This window comes from Spea bombifrons, chromosome 6 (genome assembly GCF_027358695.1).
Source record: "Spea bombifrons isolate aSpeBom1 chromosome 6, aSpeBom1.2.pri, whole genome shotgun sequence".
Classification (NCBI taxonomy): domain Eukaryota; kingdom Metazoa; phylum Chordata; class Amphibia; order Anura; family Pelobatidae; genus Spea; species Spea bombifrons.
In genome coordinates this window covers 8,178,066-8,200,105 of record NC_071092.1, presented here as the reverse complement: position 1 = coordinate 8,200,105, position 22,040 = coordinate 8,178,066, and the positions used below count along the sequence as shown (strand labels likewise).

General features: G+C 43.3%; 1 protein-coding gene across 2 annotated transcripts in view; it reads right to left on the bottom strand.

Annotated features, from left to right (window-relative positions):
* The window catches only part of TMCC1 (transmembrane and coiled-coil domain family 1), a 59,934-nt gene extending 40,027 nt beyond the window's left edge, over positions 1-19,907 (bottom strand). The window contains exons 1-2 of one of the 2 annotated variants that reach the window (XM_053469900.1): positions 19,887-19,907; positions 7,091-7,844 (exon numbers count right to left, since the gene is read on the bottom strand). In XM_053469900.1, the coding sequence (XP_053325875.1) occupies positions 7,091-7,624 (534 nt within the window). In that variant the 5' untranslated portion in view covers positions 7,625-7,844; positions 19,887-19,907. Of the gene's footprint in view, positions 1-7,090; positions 7,845-9,129; positions 9,185-19,886 lie in introns of those variants that run through there. The other variant, XM_053469899.1, reaches the window with a different exon arrangement.
* Positions 19,908-22,040: the final 2,133 nt, after the last annotated feature.

The window sequence follows — 22,040 nt, the reverse complement described above, 5'->3', positions numbered from 1 at the left end:
GCGATAGCACTTGCGAGTTATTTTTCATTCACATTTGCATTTCTGTTCCCTGCGAAGCCTCTCCTGGGACGATCCAGTGCCTGATTCACATCAGGAAGGTGGTAGTTATTACATGGAAAGGGGTCGGATGAGGTGGGACTGAAGAACGTGACATGTGGTGAGCACAGATAAATATTGCTGCTGAAGCCTGTCAATCAGCTGCCATTCAATAATCCTCCATGGAAATCCAAAGGCTTCTCAGGTGTGCTCACCTCTCCTGCTTAGACCGTATTGTCCAGTATGCACCTGGCGTCTACTTTCTGATTGGCTGCTTTTTTTTTTTTTTTTTTATATGTTTCAAAATTTTTGTAACTTGCCTTAAAACCAGTAGAACGATCAGGAGAGTGGAAGGTGTAGGTCCGTGACTTCATTTCCATGAGACGTACGCCGCCGGACAGCACAGAAAAACGTCAACGAAGTCATCAAGCATTGATTAATTGGTCTCAGGTGACAGATCGAAGGGCCGAGGGGGACATCTGCATTTATCAAACGGTGATGATACTAGGATTGCCCTTTAATCTTTCCTGACAACGCGTGTTCAAATTATTACTACCCAACACATTAAATATATGAAATTCTCATGTAGCTCCCAATCAAAAAGACTACGAAAGATTGAATGAAAAACTTTTCATTTAATTCCTCACGCCCAGTTTGGGTTCCCTTTTAAGAAATGTTTTTCCAGTTTGCAAAGAACCAGAGGCGGGGGAACGTAAAATGTTTTTTCTAATGTCATATTTTGTTCAATGTTTATAACTATAGGTACGGGACAGCCTCTGTAGGAGTCACAAGAAATTACAATGTAGCCTGGGATCCTTTACGCTCATTAGGTAAACTTCCGCTCAAAAGTTCGGGGTCACTTAGAAAGGTCCTTGTTTTTGAAAAGAAAGAAAATTTGGCCCATTGGCCGGGTTAATGTTGTAAATGACTATTGTAGCTGGAAACGGCTGATTTTTACTGGAATCTCTTCATAGTCGTACAGCGGCCCTTTATCACTCCCATCACTCCTGTGTTCCAATGGCCCTTTATCACTCCCATCACTCCTGTCTTCCAATGGCCCTTTATCACTCCCATCACTCCTGTCTTCCAATGGCCCTTTATCACTCCCATCACTCCCGTGTTCCAACGGCCCTTTATCACTCCCATCACTCCTGTGTTCCAATGGCACGTTGTGTTCGCTGATCTAAGTTTAAAAGGCTAATTGATCATCAGAAAACACTTTTGTAATTATGTTACAGCTAGAAATGTCCTTGCTTTCCATGAGTGACCCAAACCTTTGCCCAGTAATGTATATCTAATGGCTGATACGTTGATATTAATCGTTGTTCTCTAGTTGTTCCCATCGCACGCTGTACACCCTTGTCTACGCTGTAAACAACTTGAGCGTTCGACAAGCTTTAGGCTGCAGAGCTGCCTAATCTGGGACAAATAGCCGGGATTCTTGGCATGTCTTGGGTATTAAAGAGACGCCCCCATTTAATCAGACAGGATAACGGGCATTAAATGATTTGGCTTCATTTCACTCCCCGGACTGACATCTGGAACGGATTAAAGCTCCAGGCTGAAAAGGAGGGACAAGACCTCAGATTACTGCGAATCCAAACACCCCAAGGAGGACAGGCTGTGTTACAAAATGTGTATTTATTCTCGTGTGCGGAGATCTGCAGAAATGTCACACATTAACTGTTACGTTACAGGGATCGGGCGGTGAAATCAGAGCCTACTTTCCCGAATGTATCGGTCGTCTTGGTCCGTCGGTTCTAGTTTTGTCGGACCTTTTGAATGTACGGACTGTAAGAAGTGCTGCGGGAATTGTTGGAGCTATATGAATAAATCTGACAATCTATATGAACCGCTAGATTAGTTGATAAACGATACAGCCGTTAATACATCCAACACATTTCAAGCTCTGTGATACGGAATCAAGGCGCATTAGCGTTGTTTCACTCATTTGAGCAGCGCCCTCCTTACCATTGTCATGTTTACTCATTGTAAAGCGCTGCAGAATATGATAGTGCTATATAAAACAAATTATTCCCATCATTTCAATAGCAATCATAAAACAGTCTGAAAATATAGCAAAAAGGAAAAAGGATGGAAAATGCATTTTTTCGGTCAATATGTTCTAAACTGATGAGATTTATTGGCATGTGAAGAACGTCTAAGGAATGCTGGCCCAGCGGGCACAGGGAAGGGAAAACCGGCAGGGCCAAGCACCAGGTACGGTTAAAGCGGAATTTAGTAATTTACAAAAAAAAAAAAAAAAAAAAAAAAAAAAACACCTGCCCAAAAAATATTTGTCATATAGTTCCCAAAGTGAATGAAAAAAAGATTTTTTTAAAAAATCACATTTGTAATAAAAACCCTCAGAAGAGATTTAATTAGAAAAAAAAGTTTTCCTAGTAAGAACTCTGCACGGGTATCAAGAACACATTTACAAACATTTTCAGTTTGTTTTTGCATCAAATATTATGGAATTTGTCCACAATAAAAACATTTACATTACACTAGAACTGTTACGTTCCTCTGAGCATTTTATGAATAGGATTTGTGCAGGTGCTGCCGCTATTCAGTTACTGAACAATACATGCAGAGTGCAAACAATAAAAAAATTACAAAAAAAAATAAAAAAATCAGTTTTTTTCTGCTTCTGGTTTATTTCCACGGTAATCGGAATTACAAGCCACACCATCCTGCTCATTTATAGTCAAAGTGCTGGGATTTTTTTTTCCAGGTATCATAGTAGTGCAAATAGCATTTCCCAAATATTATAATATTCTTAACTCTGATTTTGTAGAATTTTGTAGATAAACCCCCCCCCAAAATGCATTCTGTAAACCGCCTTTCCCGGCTACCACGTGAAAACCATTAAAAGTAAAATCATGATAATATGGGGCTGTGACCCAAAAACAGGTTAAAGTTCATTATGTATTAGGCAATAGTTGGCACAAATTATTACAAAAAAAAATTGGTTTTCTGATAAGAATATTTTTGCAGACTGGATTACACGTGCGAATGAGGTCGTGAGCGTTTTTCGGTCCATGAGAAACCAGGTCTAAAACTAAACACATGGGGGTCTTTAGCAAAGATTAGCGCCATTTACAAGAAGTCGCAACGACTTTCTAATGACCTTCAGAGGCATTTTCAGCAGATATGTCAAATTCCAATCTTCTGATTTCAGCTGCATTTATAAATCTCCCCCCCCAGGATACAAAATGAGTAGCCAATCAGGAAGCCAATGTCAGGTGCATGCTGGGAAGTGGTATTCCCCATTAAGAGGCAGATAAATGCCCAAGCATACCAAACAGGTGGCAAAACACAAATATTTAAACTTTTGTATGGATTTACTTAATTGAAGTCGGGTCCCTTTAAACCAGTATGGAATTCTCTGCTGATTTTTCTTTATCAAGTTGTATAAAAATGTCTGTCCACGAGACCCCCTCTCTACGCACGGTGTCTAAGAGTGCAAGCTAGCGGGCAAAAGGCACACACGGGTCACAGCCCGGCAACTAGCCAGGATTCACTGCCCTTGAGCTCGTAGCCCTAAAACAAAAGAGGCCACGACCGGCCCTTTAAGAATTAAGAGAAAACAATTTAATGCTGGCCTGAGCGGGGATATCGGAGCTCTCGCATGTGTTGTAATTTATAGATTACAGAACAAAGGGCATGTGAGAGCCGGGTCACGGGTTCGCTCTCAAAGCATCCCCTTTCACTTCGCTGATAAACATTTGCTGCAGAGAGGAACAAAGAAATAATCTGCCCCATAAAGGGGTCCATTCACTAAACGGGGAGTTTGCAGCAGAGTTGTGTTTGGCTCCTCCACTCTACATTATGACGGGCCAAACCCCAGCGAGCTGCTGCATAAAGCGCTTGGCTGGCCCCGTGTTATGTATAGTTAGATTTCTACAGTTTCTTCTCTGATTGAATTATGCATTATACGGGGCCAGGTCAGCCCTTCTTCATAGAGAAACCTGCTAGCCTTGGCCACAACTCTAGAAAATAAGCCACAAAACCACAAATAAGCCACAAAACCACAAATAAGCCACAAAGTGAAATGGAAACTTTACTGCCCACATTCGGCACTGCGGATATCCCTCCGTTATGCCTATCTATTCTTCTTTGCTAAAATAAATAAATAAAAAATAATAGAATTTGATAGCACAACATTTGTGGATAAGCAATTCCATATATTTTTTGTTACGGAAAACAATAAAGAACCTTTTTCACTGCTTTCAGTGAAAATACATTCCTTCGAGTCTAAATAGATGACCTCATGTTCTTTGCACAGTCCTATTAACGAAAAGGTCATCAGCGGCTGGTATTGTCCCCGTGTTTGTATAATGATATCATATTCCTCTAAGACACCTTTTTTTTTTTCTAGCGTAAACATATTCAAATTTTATAACCTCTTTTCATGGTTTCATAACGTCTTTTGTAAGAACAGGTGCCCAGACTTGCACTGTATACTCAAGGTGGTGTCTTACCATTGACTTACAGAGAAGCAAGAATTATATTTTTCTCCATACACTTTTTTTTACATGACAATATCTTACTGGCTCTTGCAGCAGCTGCCTGGCATTAAACACTTGCTAAGTCTACACAATACAACCCCATTTAAAAAGGTATAGTTTGCATATTTTTTCCCCCCAAAATGCATAACTTTGCATTTGTCAATATTAAATCTCATCTGCCGCATGGTTGCAGAGTACCCCAAATTAGCTAAATCTCCTTGCCGGGAAGAAGCCAGTTACCTTCAATAATTTGGTGTCATTAGCAAACACAGATACATGGCTTTCAATTCTCACTGCAATATCATTAATGAAGACATTACAACGGCGGACCTCGGACAGAACCTGGAGCCGCTCCACTTACACGTCCAGGACTTACTGTCTAGTTGGAAAATGTTCTATTAACAACTCTCTGAAGCCAGTTTTCCAAAGTTTTCCAATGCAAACAATATTATCTAAGCCGATCTTCTTTAATTTGTTGAATAAATGTTAGTTTTAGGTGCGGAAACATTTGTATTTAGTAACAGCTGAGCGGGCAGTTTAGCCGGCGCGTGCCTGACTCCTAGTGGTAACACAGTGCAATGACACCCTCCGTATTAACCTTGAAAAGGGTTACTTTAGAGTATTGCCCTGGAGTAACATTGGATTCCTAGAGTGCCTCCTCTCACAGCTTCCCAAAACACGAAGATCTGTCCCATTAAACGTAATCCTCGCCCAGCCTATTCATCGGACACATGCAAAGATTTGTTTTCAATCAAATTCATCATCCTGATTTTTTTTTTATAAAATAAAATATACTATTAGGCACATCAAAATGTTTTAAATCTGACTCCGCTATATCATCGCCAAGTTGCAGTGATTGAAAAATGCATACTTTACTTTAGACATAAACGTAGTAATATAACTCCTATATACCCTCTTAGCGCTGACCCTTCCTCCGTGACGGGTCTGACTATAAGCGCTAAAGCCTTTATCCCCCCTAGACCACCACTGCACATACTCCATTACTGGATTCATTTATGGGACTTAATCCATAGGAGCGTCTTATTTCTATTTCAGGGCAAGATAGCGTCCATCATATTAAACTGTTACAAGGACATGCGCTAACTCGCCAAGTGTCAGTACCAGGCTGCGCTGTTCTCTTAACCTTGTACAAACTGCCTCGGAAAGCAGTTATTACTCGTCCTTTCTTAACCCCTGCTTGCCTAGACGCGGAATAAGGAAGCGCTGGCATTCCGCATGCGCTATAATTTTTTATCAATGGTTCCCAAACATTAGGAAACTGTACCCGATAATTACACGTTCTTAGAGTAACTGATTGCATGCGATCTCTGTGCGTGTGAAAGACAACTAAAAAAGATTTTATGATCCATACTGCTATGAAAAAATTTATATATATATTTGTATGCACTGTCTATAGGAGAACTAAATTAGACGTTTACATTTAGATCTCTGAGAAAGCAAACATTGGTTAACTCTACACTATTATGAAAACACACGGGTGATCAGCTACCTTGATGAATTTGTGAACTACATCACCATTCAAAAGTTTGGGGTCACTTGTTTTTGGTCCATAAAAATAACACAAAATGCATGAGACATCCAGCACAGACGGGGTTAATGTGGTAAATGACTATTATAGCTGGAAACAGCTGATTTTTTTAATGGAATATTATCACTCCCATCACTCCTGTGTTCCAATGGCACGTTGTGTTCGCTGATCCAAGTTTAAGTTTAAAAGTCTGATGGCTAGAAAAACCCTTTTGCAGTTATGTTACAGCCAGAAATGTCCTTGTTTTACCTGAAAACAGCCGAGTGACCCCAAGCTTTTGAACGGTAGAGTAGATGAGTAATGGAGCAAGTCTGGCCAGGAACAAAAATCATACCGGCTCATTCACCAAGGGGCTGCAGTCTCTTTTAAGGACAGATGTTCCAGATTTCAATGTTGTGTTTGTAGTCCTGCTTACTGGCACAGAGGGAAGCCTTGGGTCCAATCTGACTTATTTACCGTATATTAAATAGCGGCAACGACCCGGACACATAAACTGTTTTACTTAAGCCTATGAAACTCTGGAGCATAATGGAATGAACTTGTTAAAGCAACAGCGGTGCCTACAGAGATAAATCTCCATTTAATAGTCTCTGCTGTCTTGAGGAATTATAAACCGCTACATTAAGGAAGATAAATCTTATTTACAGGAGGTTAAAGCATACGGCCAGGCACCATAACAAAAGACCAAGCTCTGCGGGCAGAAGAGTGAGAATGACGTGTGTGTGGGAATGAGGCGTGTGTGGGAGCATGCCATGGGTATAGAGCGTGTTCAGGAATGAAAGGAGAGGCAGATGACGATATACCCGGAGTGAAAGATCTGGTTGGGGTCAGTAAAGGATTAATATTAGGGAGGCAGGAATTGCAGGATGAAAGAACATTAAAGCGAGGAGAGGAATAAGGCATAGGATGACAAAAATAAAAAACAATGGTAAGGCTCAACCATGAATCCATCGTAATCCATTTTAACAGCCTTAATTTTGTTAAGGTGCCTTACCTTCTCAACCGAGTCCTCCCCTGACAGGTAGGACGAGCTGGATACTTCCAGGGCGGCAGCTGCAGGGTGCGCATCAGTGGTGGAGGATGAGCGTGGCCGCACAGGCTGAGATAGAACGGCCATAATGTCCTGGGCAGAGCGGCGGCCAATCTGAGGGCTGCCCCGGGTGTTTGATCCAGTTTTGCCTTTGCGGTTCTGCTGTAAGCTGCTCCCTCTTTTCACTTTGGGTGGAGCGCGGATCTGCTGCAGGACACGGTTAAGAGCTGTAGGTTGAGCAGTCCCGTCTGACTCTGGAGCCTGGGTTTGCTCCGGGTCTGGATCCGGCTCTGCTTGGGCTTGCTGCACATCGTGGGGGGAGACGGAGGAGCGGCGTCTCTGGTGCTGGAACAGATGTTTCAGTCCTTGACCAATCACATTGATGTTGTCAAAGTGTGAGCCTTTTTGGGCTTTGTGGTCAACATCCACCAGCCTTCTGACATCAGAACCCCCAGGATCTCCATCATCACAGATACTGTCACCAGCAGAGGACTCCATTAGAAGACATTAACCATGACCTACCCCCGGTGCACCGTTACGTTCAGCTCTCTGCTGTGCGGTTATCAGTTATTTTAGCTTGAAATGGCAGGAATAAACCCATAAGATAGGAGGATTCAGGCGTGGTGTAGTCATAGGAATGGAGAAGTAAAGTCCATCAAAGGTCAGGTCAAACATGTAGAGAGATGTGGTGTCTATTTCCTGAGATCATGGCACAGCTCTGGGGGGGAGCAGCAACATACATTGTTAAACACAGGGGAACAGGAAAGGGAAACAATTTACACCTAACACTAACCCTTGTCCACATTCATCATGTTTGGAATGAAAAACACAAAATTAGACCTGAAAAGAAAAGAGTAATAACTGAAGGGGATACTGTAGAAATATATACACCTAAAGTGCAGAGTAAAAAAAAAAAATCCATGCAGAGGCAACTGAAATTTAATATGTATGCGTCTTTCGTTAAAAATAAAGAATTAATGGAAATTAGGGATAACCTCCTCTTTATGAGTAAGTTCTGGGTGGAATAATAATTAGAAACATGTGAGAGTGTGGCAGCTGCAGTTCAATGTTGATAAATGTAAAGTAATGCACTTGGGTGTAAAAATGGAAGAACATAGGTGCAAAAGACAGAATATAGTATTAGGTAAACTGCACCGTTTGAAGGTAGGCTACTAAATACAAAGATAAGCCGCAGGCCGCTCTAGTGTACAAGAGGACACGTGTGACCCATACACCCCAACCAAGAGAGATCGCGCCGAGGTGTGTCTACACACCCGGAAATCACACTATTTAACACCATCAGGACTTTGATCGGGAGATCAATGAGGACGTGAAGAGATATCAGGATCTGACCTGTCTTATCATTAGGACGTTAATCAGGACTGGGAGATTAAAAACTGTATGCAAGGTCCTTTTCTCAAGCGACCTACTAGCAATAAAAACATTTTCATTTTTTTTTTATCTATACTAAAGGGGTATCCATAATGAGCATTTCATTTTTTCTGCTTTTTCTACCCTCTCTATGCAAAATAGCAGGCTATTCAACTCAGTTTAAAACCCAAGGGCTAATAATATCCAATCACTTGATTATACATCAACTTTACAAGCCCTGCCTTCCAGTATTAATTAGGATCCAAAATCCTGGCATTCCCCAGGTTACTCCACCTTCATATTGAAAGAAACCTTCCCCACGCGCCTCTGATCACCACCCCAATCTCATTTACTGTATGTAAATACATCCGTTCCTCTCTCACTAAAGCTTTTACTTACAGATGTTTCAACCTAACTAATGTCCTCCACGAAGACAGTCCTTTTTTTTTTTTTTAACCTAAATGCTCAATATTACCCCTTGTTTCTCCTCTTTCCTACATCTTCGGAGATCTTAGGGTGTGTGACCCAGTCAACTTAAGAACCGGCTTTTGGCTTCTTGGGCGAGGGATGAGTGCCCGTCGTGGATGTCCAATCGGGGGAACATTCTACTTAGTTCTGTAGTTTCTACTTACATTCATGAGTGTTTAAAGCTTCTACTTGTACGACGTCTTCATACCACCCTCAGGATAGACAGCAGGGTCTACTGTATGAAATAAAGGTTAAATAGATAAGGAGAAAGTGATCATTAGAAATATATAACCTTAATTATTACACAAAGGAACCCTTAACGCATTAAATCGTGTGTCCATCACCCAAAATGTGTTTATTATGGACATTCAAAAGGCTAATGCGTTCTGTTCCTAAAATCTAATGTTCATTGGGAGGGCTACAGGGCATGTACAGGAAGTGAACTTAAGTATGCTTCCTGCTTCCACTTCCTGGTTTCAGGAAAGTCAACCAAGGAGAGGAAAACTAATTCATGCAGTGCTTGGAGAATCGTGAGTCTTTCACATTTTTCTCTCTTCACTTTTATATTATGTGATTTGGCTGGACTCTATAATTTGATTTTCTTTTCGTCTTAAAAATTGAGAACAGTATTTTCCCACGCTAACCCGCAGATTGTTCCGTCTGTTTCAACACCCCCCCAACTTTATCATTCTTTTACATTTTACGCTGGGACATTGCCAGCTTATTGGCTCAGCAGCTCAGATTATTAATGAATGGGGGGAAAGTAACAAGAAGCCCATTCATTGAACGCTGCGGCTGATAAGAGTCAGATGAAAATATGTCATTCACTACATCGCAAGTTCGCTAAAGCAAACCCAGTTGCAACGTTATGGATTCTTGCAGAATTCTTCGCACAACTTTAACTGTTGAGTATAAAGTAATTCAGCATTAGAGAGTCAAAGCGGACCCAACCAAAAGATACCTCTGCATCAGTTGCTGGCACATGGCAATTAAATGTCCTTGGAGGAAATTTTGAAAGAGAAAATTTAACACGATTAAGGAATTATTTCTAGGAAAGGTTTTGGCCTGAAATAGCGATAGGAAAAAATTCTACTAGCCCACTCAATTATAAAATGGTTAAATTCAGAAAAATTGGATTAGCCAAAAAACTAAAATATATAACCGTGCGAGCTGTCCCCTAATGTTCATTGTCTTTAGATGAAGCAACAAAATAGTGCAAAATGCCATCCTCACCCCAAAAAGTGTTGAAGACTAAAATACCATTTTTTCCCTGCATACGATCAGCACAAGTTCTCCTGACCTGTCTTTTAGCTCCTACAAGCCGACTCTGCTCAGTGTGTTACAAGAATGGAAAAAAATGCAATTAGAGCAAAAAAAAAAAAATTAAAATAGATTCTCGGCCATACAAGCGGAACTGCAGCTTAAACATTCCCTCCCGCTGGCTCGCTCGGGAGCAGTGAGCAGGAGAGAAACATTAGAGGAATGTGGAGGCTGAGAGTAGAACAGAAGGGTTGCCTGAGCATCGGTAAGAAGGCAGCGGGGATTTCTGCTCGGCTCGAATGGGAACATCGGTTCGGGGAGGAGAGGGGGTGGAAGAAAAAGGAGGGGACCAAGAACCGCCAACATAAAGGACAAAGATTTATTAATCGCAAACACAGAAAAGAAACACGGCTACCGACAGATTACCGGGTTACACGCCGGATCCGTGCGGAGAACGCAATGTGATCTACATGCAGAGCTATTAAAAACACATTCTTCATAATAAAAAGCACAAAAATATAGAAAAGGACTAGCGGGGTATATTAACCAAATAAAAACAACGACGGGGGAATACGTGGGCTCACCGCTACAAACCTCACTTATTAACTTCACGAAGGAGAACGCAACATTTGTTAGCCAAATGCTTAATGTATTTTATATATTTTATTATAGCTTTAAATGCAAAGCAAATCCGATAACACGAAGAAAATGGAAGGTTTAACCATTTAAGCGCCGAACGAGGAATCGTAAAACGAGCTAATGCATAGGACACGCTAAAGAGAACAACTGGGATACGCTGCGCATCTAATAGAGGCTAAAAGCATGATTATCTGCCCTACTCGGCTCACAATCTAATTTTAGGGCCTGAAGCATGGGAAAAAAAGGCATTAGAAGGATTGGATTCCAGAGCAATTCTGTCCTCCCACTTCCACGAGAGCCGGACCAAAAAAACCTGACCGGGGCAAACTGCCGCCCTAAAGCTCGCGGAACTACCACTCCTACCAGCCACAGCCAGCCTGGGGGTGACTACAATGCGACTCCACAACCCCCGGGCACAAAAATTGGTTAAAAAAAGAACACCGTATTGGTCATAAACCGGAACGGTGCCAGTGTTCCAAACAGAGAATTTTGACTGTCTTGTTTTAACAAGGCTGGATGAGGGCAATGGGATTTGCAACTTAACACGTTAAGGCATTCGTATCGGCCAAATGTAATTCCGGGCATATGAGGAGTCAGCCGTCTGCAAAACGCCAATGCAGCGGAGATAATGAAATGCCCAAGAAGGGAGAATTACAATGTCATTGTCAGCTCTTTCATGCCAATTAGCGTTTCCTGTCAAATTTTGTGACATAAACCATAAGCCACACGGTCGACGGCAGACGAAAAAAAACCTCCCTCCATCCACCCCAAAAGCTGGTCTGCGGAAGGCAACAATCCCGAGGCTTTCTGGAGAAATAATACCAGCTGAGAGGCAAGAACACGTTAAACCTGTTATTCCAGTAGGACACGGCAGAGCAGATTTATGTGATCCGTGTAAATACACGCACAGAAAGTTACAAAAAGTCTCAAGATGATGGAAAAATAAAAAAGAATAATAAAAAATAAAAAAAAGTATTTCTGGTAAACCGTGTTTATTTCAGAGCTGTGGGATTGTCATCTCCCGTCTGGACAGCCACTCCGGAAGAAAAGAAAATTTATAGCAACACTAAAACTCCGGGACTTTTTTTTTTTTTTAAACATTTTTTTAGCTGATTGACCTTTCTTTGTGGGAATTCGTGACAATCAGAGAACGCAGAATGAACCCCGAACCAAAAATAGCCGCAGCGCCAAGCCAGCCGAACGAAGGGTGACGCGGATATACTGCGGGTGCAGCGAGAAGACACACAAAGCCAGCTCCGGACCTTTCATAATTACCTTTCGTAATTCACAATGGCCGGCTAGTGAAGGGTCACGCCGTCGACCCTTCACTAGCCGGCCATTGTGAATTACGACACCCACCACAGATCAGGCAGCGCCATGCAAAGCTTCCCCATCTAGAGCAATTCTTTTGGAGGATTAGGATTTTAAAGGATCTTACATCGTCGCATTGTTTTACCGGGGCGAATGTGGTTCATCACATACCTAATTTTCAGTTTTTGGACAGATCCTCAAAAAGACCACAAACCGGTTTGTCCCTCTTCTCTAGGAACCTGGAATGTTTGGCCGAATCGAGCATCACAGAGGTCCCCAACGATCACTTCCGCATTGAATGTGATGTGAATCGCTTGAAGTGTGTTATTTTAGCTTGGGGGAAATAAAACAGAATGTTCTTGTTCCAAATGACTTCATTATATAGAAGGAGGGGTGGGAAAGGTTCATGAAAAGCACCTAATATTCCTCTGGACAGTCCCTCCATTAGTAATTCCTCCAAAATGAAACGGGCCATTAAGGAGCATAGCTAGAAGGTAGAAAAGGCAACCAAAACTGGACTCGACTTTCCCTTTAAGGACCGAGAGACGAAGTGTAATTCATTTAAAATCGAATGTGTGGTTAGTTTTGGTCATTGACCATATCTGTTAATTAAAGTCCTTCATTAAGGGTAATTAGGTTCTTTTGTTTATTTTTTTTTATCATTTGGCTCATCAGAAGATGTCCCACTAAGCACCGCAGGGTCAGACCTCTTGCCAACCTGTTCAAGAACTTTAAACCAAACATCTGCCCCACCATGTGCTCCATTTAGTAAATCGGAGGGAAGATTACACTTTAACCCCGATGTGAACGCAAGGCTTTCGGTGCCAGCTCCACAGACTCTGACTGTAGATGCCAGCTCACAAGACACGCTATGCCCGGGAGCGGGTACACAGCATGTGCCACGATCACACATTGTCAGTCCCACGCACATCCAGACAGCCGTATGCTCTTGGCATGTCCACGGGCTGACAGGATGACGTTAAGGGGACAGCGTCACTTATGGAAGCCATAGGGAACGCCAACGAAACGCACAATCTCCATATCGCTTCCATCTGCTGCCGGGTGCACCGAGGTCCTCATATGAATCTAGATTTAATATCACGATCAGGCATTCAACGTCTTCCCCGTGATCACAATAATCAACTGTACAACAAGTAAAACCAGAAGACCCCAAAATACTGCTCGACATTTTCATTTAGGTGGGAAAAAGGTACATAATGACCAAGACCCCGATTTTTGGTAATCATCCCCCCCATTACTTCTGTTCACGGCGCCAATTATAAAAGTGAAATGAGAAAGATCTTGAAATAAAGGGAGGGGCATGCCAGGAAATATTTTGAAAAAAGGAAAGAGAGCCAAAAAGAACTTTATAAGATCAATTAAAATATATTGCTGAAGAGTCCAGTAATAGTAGCTGGTTGGCGTTTAGCAGGCAGGAAAGGTTAATATCGATCGCCTCCAGATGCGATGTTTATTTGTACATTAAGGACTTAAGATACGGAAGGTTATCGAAGGTTCTTCGCTTCTGCAAACAAGACAAAGACTTTCAAGGACAAGAGAAGAAAATACCTGGCAAATTAACTGCGGCCAAACACCATACCACCCAAGTGTCTCTCCTTCAGAGGGTCAGTCCCAAACCTCTCGCCCCCACTCCCCACCCGGTACGAGGGTATCACAGTGATCTACAGCAAAGCCAGTAAAAGTCACTGTAATGTGTATAGAAACAACAGGAACTGTGTTTATAAATAAATAAAATAATGTACCGCCTCCAACAAACCTCCCAAAACTAAGGAGCCCCTCTTTGCCATTGAAATGGGGGACATGTAGCTGCATTGTGGGCTGAATGGTGGAATTCAAGCTTCTCTGCCGGCCGCTTCCGTGTTTCTGTCTCCTTTTCCCCAGTTCCTCTTCCCTCTTCTTGTTCTTCTGTCTTCTTTCTTCGCCCGCTTCTCCCCGCTTTCAGCTCCGTTATCCAGGTACTTCCGCAAAAAGGTGGAGCCTCCGTGCACATCCTCTCTTCTGATTGGACGAACGGGGAGAGGACACCCCTGCGCTGCCCGCCGTGTCTCTGTCCTTTTGCAGAGGTTCTCTAAGAAGCCAGAGTATTGCATACGGTTTCAAAAAAGGAGGTGCAGAAGCAATTCTCTTTCTCCACGAATCCGTCTCCAACATGGTGGCCTCTCGGATTATTTCCGCAAAAGGATGGAACCGCAGCGCTCACCACGGAGACAGCCTCTCCCACTTTCTCCCAATTGGGGGTCCCCGCGGAGGCTCCGCTCATTTTGTGGAAGAGCTCCGGGAGCTTATACCGGGAAGAAAGAAGAACAAGAAGAGGCAAGAGAAGAAGTGGAGCTGCGAAAAAGGTCGGTCAGCGAAGAAGATGAAGACATTGAGCGAGTGTGAGAGTAATATAACGCAAACGTAAATTCGGAGCTCTCTGCTTTCTTGGTGGTCCCTTATTGGTTTTTAGGCCTTTTGACAAATTTTGTTAAAATTCAAATTCGAACAAATCCTAAAGTTTACTGATAACCTTTTTTTTTTTTTCCTCAACTCATCGAAGCACCTTCTTCAACCACCTTTCAGCCCATCAACCTTTTTACGTGCGACATGACTACAGAGCAGCCCTACACAAACACAGCACCATTTGGCAAGATGTATTTCTGGGCACGGTTTGATTAAGTTATTAAAAGGATATATTCTGTAAAGTAAATGGAACGGCCCCGTTATAGAGCAGAATTAATGCGGCGAGACAACACTTTCAACGCTACCGCAGCTCAGTGAATAAAACCCCAAGGTTGTAACAGCAATATCTATGTGGCCGTATACCAAGCATTGCACTGGCAGCTTGTGAATTAGGAGAGGCTAAAGATTTATTACTTGGCTAAACATTTTTTATTTGCTAAAGTTTATTGCACGCTCAGTAGAACTGCATCCCGTTCTTAAAATATTTTGTGTTTATGCAGCAATACCTTCCCAAGCTTCAGAAACAGATTCAAACTTAAACTGACTCCCGATGGGCTGCGATCCAGCAAAAGCCAATTAGATGGTGTGTTGAATTAAAGCTGTCGGAGAGAAATAAATCAGACGTGGCATGAGTTAAAGAGCAACGGTCCCATTCTATAGCATCTTGTATGAGTGGTGGGGTAGCCTCATCCCCTTATGCATTTGCCATAGGGGTAAAATGGAAATTTAAAGGGACCACGCAGCTATCATAGGCATTAATGATGGCCGGAGCGCCCCTTCAATCCTCGCACCTATATGTATACACGCTCGGCTGCCATCCTTCTTTGTTCAATTAGGTAAAATTACTAAATACGTGCACAGATGCCGAAGGAATGAAAGCCGAGACTATTCTTTGCCTTACGTGACGGCGGAATTTCAATATAATCACCAGGGGATTCTGGGAAATTGAAGGAAATCTGCATAAAAATGCCCTGGCCACGCCTTTAGTGGCAGCAGATGTGATGTCAAAACAAAATTAAAAACCAAATTAATTTGCTTGGTTCGGTTACAGATCGATCTCGAACGTGACGGTTCCTCTGGGATTAAACAGGCGTAGGTGAGTTATAATACGCCGCTGCAGCTTTAAGGACCAGCGTGAATACCCAACACGATTTCAACTGTGTTATTTAGTTAAAGATTTACTTTAGAATCATTCAGAGTCGTGCGTAAGGCATGATTCTGGTGCAGAGTCGTCAATGGGAAGCAGCCAGCACAAACATTCCATTTGGTTACCATGGTGACTGCATCACTTTTGCCATTTTGCACTAAACCCCTTATAACCTACAGCATTAATCCCAATTAGTACTTATACACCCCAAGGGTACATACAGGACATAGTGAGAATCCCATTTACTAGTTAGCTTAACCCTTGCAAGGATAATCAATCAATTTTGGAATCCTTGTAACTGTGGAAGGTTCAAATGTCACGTCACCCAAATAAACCAGATCTGTCAGAAAAACAAGAATCTCAGTTATGGCGAGAAAAAGAAATAAAAGATGGTGTGAGACGGTTTCGTTGTTCCCACAAACTATAAAACGGTTACGCTGATGGATTGTATGTTTGGAATCACCCGGAATCTGCCGTTATCTTCGTCCCGGTCTGCCAACGAATGCGGGTTTAATGGCTCTTACTGCAAGACAGGAGACGTATATAAATAGCACAGAGCGAGCGTCCTTCACGCTGCGAGCCTGGCAATCCTGCAAGGGAGATGAGAAATGCAGAGAGAAGAAGAACGCCGCAGAGGGAGAGCTTGCAGGCAAAAAAGAAGGGTGACCTCTGCTATACCGGAGAGGGGATAAAGAAGACTGTAACCCCACAGGACAAGCAATTATACGGAGGAGGCTTACTACGTTCTCTGAAATCTATTCCAACCATTATATATCACTAATAAAGCATGGGAAATATGCAGCCGTGCAGGAGAAATGGGGGCAAAATGTTAGTTATGCGAGGCTACAAACCAACAAGAGTAAAGTCATCCCCAGAAGGAAGAGAGGAAAGGGTTACTGCTTGGATGAGCTCAATTAAATCAGAAGTCAAAACCTGCAAAGGGCCTTATTTTATCTAATCATATTGGTCCCCAGTAAGCATGACCAACAAGTCCTAGTGGTTGTATGTACCGCGATCTACCAGTCCTGGGTATTGTCTCCAAATCTATAAAAGTGTGGAATACGCCCAACATACCGTACATCAAATTGGAGGGTATTTCCAAAGCCCTAACCCTAACCCACGTATGACTGTATAGACATCTGATGACAAAATCAATAAATAACATGGATTTAGACTAATCACAAAAACTCGCACTAATAAAAGACCCCCCCACACACCGGTTCTTCCCAAGTTGGACATTATCAATGGTCCAACGTCACACATCTCTCTCCCATGGGAATACAGACCCACCTGGCATCCGGCGATATAACGTCCCAAAGAAGTGTCAGCGGAGTCATAGGTTTTGGACCCCATACCATTTCATGGTACAGTTTCTGGGGTACAAGAGAGGGGCGAGTGCTGCCCATTTAAAGAGTCGACTTATTTGTGGATCTTAAAAAGCTCTCAAGCCATTATTGTCTCTTAGACTCATAGATACTTTAAGCGACGGCAGGAAATCTAGCCTGCTGTTTTTAGGGTAATTTTACACTCATCCCAACATGTCTTGAATTCCTTTACTGTAAGGCATTAATATTTGCATTTCTACTAGTCCTTGACTGCCCACTGAGGACACTGAAGTCTATTCATTCCTCCGACACTAAATAAATAAAATCCAATAGAAATATTTCCACCACGATTTCCAAAATAAGCGGAGCAAACACTAGCCGAGTGTCATGTTATAGCCGACCAGTATATATATCAAAAACAAATATATATACCCCTGTATAATACACAAACTAAAAATATATATATATATATATATTATAAACACACGCAAATAACCCCTAAGTTCACTATTTTCTAAAATCAAGTAGGTTATTAAATGCCCCCTACCCCTAACTGAAAACCCCCAAAAGGAGGGTATTTTGTAAAACGTCCTTTAACAAAACATGATTACCCTTTGCCATGTAAGTTAAGGAATATTCAAGCATCACATAACCCTCGCTATAAAAACTACACACGAGACATCACAAGCAACGTTACCTATGAGTCAGTCAGGTGGGCCAAAAGGTGGACCCCTTAAGATCAGAGCGATCTATGGCACGGGGTGCTTCTCGAGCTCAATGCGCAGGCCGCCGATGGCTCTTTAGTGATGTGGGAAGCTCGTGCCACTATGATGCCACCAACCTCCTGAGAAAGGCAGCTTGCATGTTCCTAAGAAACCGGGGCTGGCAGAATCCCAGAGCTCTATTTGTCATCTGTGCACAGTTTGTGGAGGGGGTGGGCGAGCGTGGTACAAACAGTCCTAGCAGTTACCAGAAGGAGGGGCATACAGAGCGGCACGCATTAAAAAGCTTTGGCGCCTAAGTGGTTAACAGACATGTGAAAAGGGGTTAAGAAGAACTTGAGATGATATGTTTGTGTATACGACTGGCACCTTTACATAACTCCCCAATGCAAATAGCGTGCCTCTGGCACAACAAAGACCTGCACCAGGGAGCTAGCACTCTATTTCCTTACAGCCCAGCGTTGCAATCGATTCACGCTTCCTTATTGATTCAATTTTAGTCACCGCCGTCACCAACTAACCCACTCATTTCACAAGAAACATTACAAATGCAGTAAAAGACACAGAAGGAAATGTTCCAATCCTATCTGGTTAATGAACGGCCACGAAGCATTAACCCTTTATTTACTGGAAGGACTGACAGCGTGCCAAGCAACAAATTCCCTTTTCTTATCCGACTGTCCGCGTTTTCCTTCGCCGGCCGACACAATGTAGCGAAAAACACTCAGGTCTGGTTCGGTAATAGCGAGAATTCTACCGCAGAAGACGGCTTCAAAAGGTGCTTCTCTGGGAGTGCCCGTTCTGCCCACCCGCCACTCCCAGACAGGCATGCATGGATCTGTTTCAACCCAAGGAGAAGTGTTTGCTCTTGTGGTAAAGCACGGGAATTATCAGCACATATTCCTACCTTGTGACACGCGTGTCACCCCAAATAATCTCCCGCATTAAGCATATCAGGGAGCAAAGGTTTCTCAAAACCTCTCAAGACATGGATGATGAGGAGGAGATAACCGGGGAAGCAAGCTATAGAAACACAAAGCAGAAATGATTAGAAAAACACCGCACTGCTTAGGAGACCAATGCCTAAAAAGCAGAAATTATATAATGTGCACATCAACATATAGAAACTATTCTTCAAAATGTTCATTACCGATTACAGCGGGGAAAGCAGGAATCAAACATACTATAACGTCCCTACGATGACCTACACCGTGCCGGGTTATGACGAAAACTACACTGTGCCAAAAGGGGCCAGACGGCTAAAGCGCTATTAACCCACTAATTATCTTATTATCACTAATAAAAAGTAAACGTCTTTTTCACCAGCTCCTTTATACTGAAGGGCATACTATGTACAGTTTATAACAGTACACTGCAAACAGTATTTTTATGCAGCGATCCTGGGGTATAAGGAATATATTTTATTTATACGGCGCCAGCAATTTCCGCAGCGCTTCCTACAGTCCATATATCCAAAGGGCCCGACGGAGATAGAACCGACAGACTAAGACGAACCGATACATCAGATAAAGAGAGCCTCGCTCGCAAGAGCTTACAATCTAGAGAAATGCAGTGGGACAAAAAAAACCCACAGAATTTATCAGAAGGCATAAAATAATGTACCTACTGTGTGTGTGTTTAATATATATATATATATATATATATATATATATACACACACACTATACATTATATACACATACCCAGACAGATACACACACACACACACACACAGGATGTGCACAGTGCAGGGCATCTTCCCCTAATTACCATGGAGATGCACAGCAAAGCCATAGAGATGTACAGCACAGAGCAGACAGCCTGCATATCTGAGGGGACTGCACCCCGAGTACACTTGCACAAGGCATTTATATACTGGAATCGCAGCATCACCTGCACAACACACACAGTTACAACATGTCAAGGCAAACATGTGACATAAGCAGAAGCCTCCATGTAATTCAACGCACAGAACACATATGTTGCGAATGTACATGCATGTATCTATAGCAGCTGCATGCTTTATATACCGTATACACAGAGCTCACACTTACACAGCCTCCTCCAGCAGGTCCAGCCGGGACAGAACACGCCCGCCCTCTCCTCACACTGCGTGCTGCGTCATGACGCACAGGGGGCGGGGTATATAGAGGGAGGAGTCTCGCATCAGTAGGTTTCGCGCACACCGGGAAGCCCCGCCTATCGCATGTGGAGAGGCGGGGTCGGTAGAGTGGCGTTCTGTGGTAACTGGTATCTGCTCCTGCTGATGGATACAGGTTGGCAAATAACTATACACGGTGTATTTAACGTATGAGCCTGTCTGTGGGGCTCTAGCTTTTGTCGTACTACAACTCTCATCACGCTCAGCCTGCTTGCTCAATGCAATATGTGATATGACGGTAGCCCTTGGTAGCATCTCCCCTCTCAGTCATGTGTTCGTAGAAAGTCTGTGCCCTCATCCTGGCTAAGGATGATGGGAGTTATTCATGAGAGGACATAATTCCCTGGTAGCAAAGTCTCTGTTCTATAATCATTAACATACAATAGCGATACAATTACACCGGGCACTCATAACCTTCCACTTAGAATACCTACCACTCCTATCACTCTCAGCATAGAAAAAAAACACCATTCCGTTTTCTGCAGGTTATTTACGTCATTATAAATATAGAACATAAATGGTGAAAGGAACGGTTTTACCTTTTGATCTTTTTCTTATACTAATAACGTAGACGCCGTGATTGGTTAAGTAGACGCCGTGATCATTGTCATGTGTTATTATAATCAGTTTACTGAACACAGTGCTCTGTTACTGCAGCCCTGCAAGCCGGACAATCTAACCCCCCCCTCCCCCCGTAAATGATTAATATTATTTTATTGCTTTATATAGCGCCAGCGTATTCTGCGGCGCTGTATGGTGCAAAGATGTTGGCTCCCGGCCCTTGTATATGGCTGTTCACGCTTGGTGGGGTGTGAAGCTATGCATAGCCGGTTTGCCTGTGCGCCAGTGAATAATGTGCCCTGAGTTGGGCTTTTTACCCCCGCGGCCGCATACTTTTCCCAACGACACATTCCAGCTCACAAGGGCCAGCTTTGTCCAGAGCAGACACGTCGCAGGGCTGAATGTGCACTTTTTATCCATATTCGGGGAACCACGAGGGCCGCCCTTCTAACCGGCAAAACCCCCCATAAATATACCCCCACGGCTGCTGCATTCCTGCCCCACACCGTGACCTGTGAAAGGGGCAGTCACGCCTTCTCTTTCATTAGGCTTCAATGAACCATAAAGGCTTTTGAGGAAATAAGTAACAGGAAGGGTTAAAAAGTGACACAATTGTACAATTAATGGGACAGCGCGGCCAATGGCTTGATGTAAAACGAATAGCAGATTCTAGCGGTTTCGTGTTACATCAATAAATGCCCTCTAGACTTTTTAATGGGTTTTTGATGGCAGCGGCACCTTAGGCTTTCTTGGGGTGCCACGCATGGGCCGCTTTTACAGGTACAGAGCAACAGACATGGAACCAGGGCGACAGGTAGATATCTGGCCATCGCTGCCAACTTCACCACAATCTAAGCCGGCTAGAAGTGGGGGGCTGCACCGGTTCTCCGAGTGAACATGCCTGGGAACATTCAGGACCCCTAATTTTGGAATGGGGTAGGTGGTCCTGCTGACCTTGGAGGGCGGTCCTGCTGACAGGTGCGAGGAGAAGTGGGCGGGGAGTGGGGCGTGGCCGTAAAGGCACTCCCGTGACCCAGAGTGTCTCCGTGGTTACCCAGGGAAGCAGAGCTTCACCCAGAGTCTCCAGGTGAAACCCAGAGAGTTCCCGAGGATGCCTGGAAAAGTCTCCCAAAGAACCGCACAACCAGTCATGACACGACGCATAAGTCAAGACGCAAAATAATACACATTTTTGGGGGAGGGAGGCTGGGGTTGTAGGGGCAACAGAAGAATGTACATAGATACACAAGTCTAATGGGGCGTTGAGTCTGTGAGGTGAGGGCTCATTGGAAAGGACCGATCAATCCAAATGCGAGAGAACGCAAGGACAAAGCAGGGCAACCAATAGGAAGGGGAGCGACACTGGGGACTGATTCCCAATCGGTGAGAAGTAGTAACCAACCATAGTGGTGCGTACAGTTTGAATTTAGGTTATCGGGGCTATGGTACAAGAAACACAACATGCTAACAGGACTGGGTTGGACTA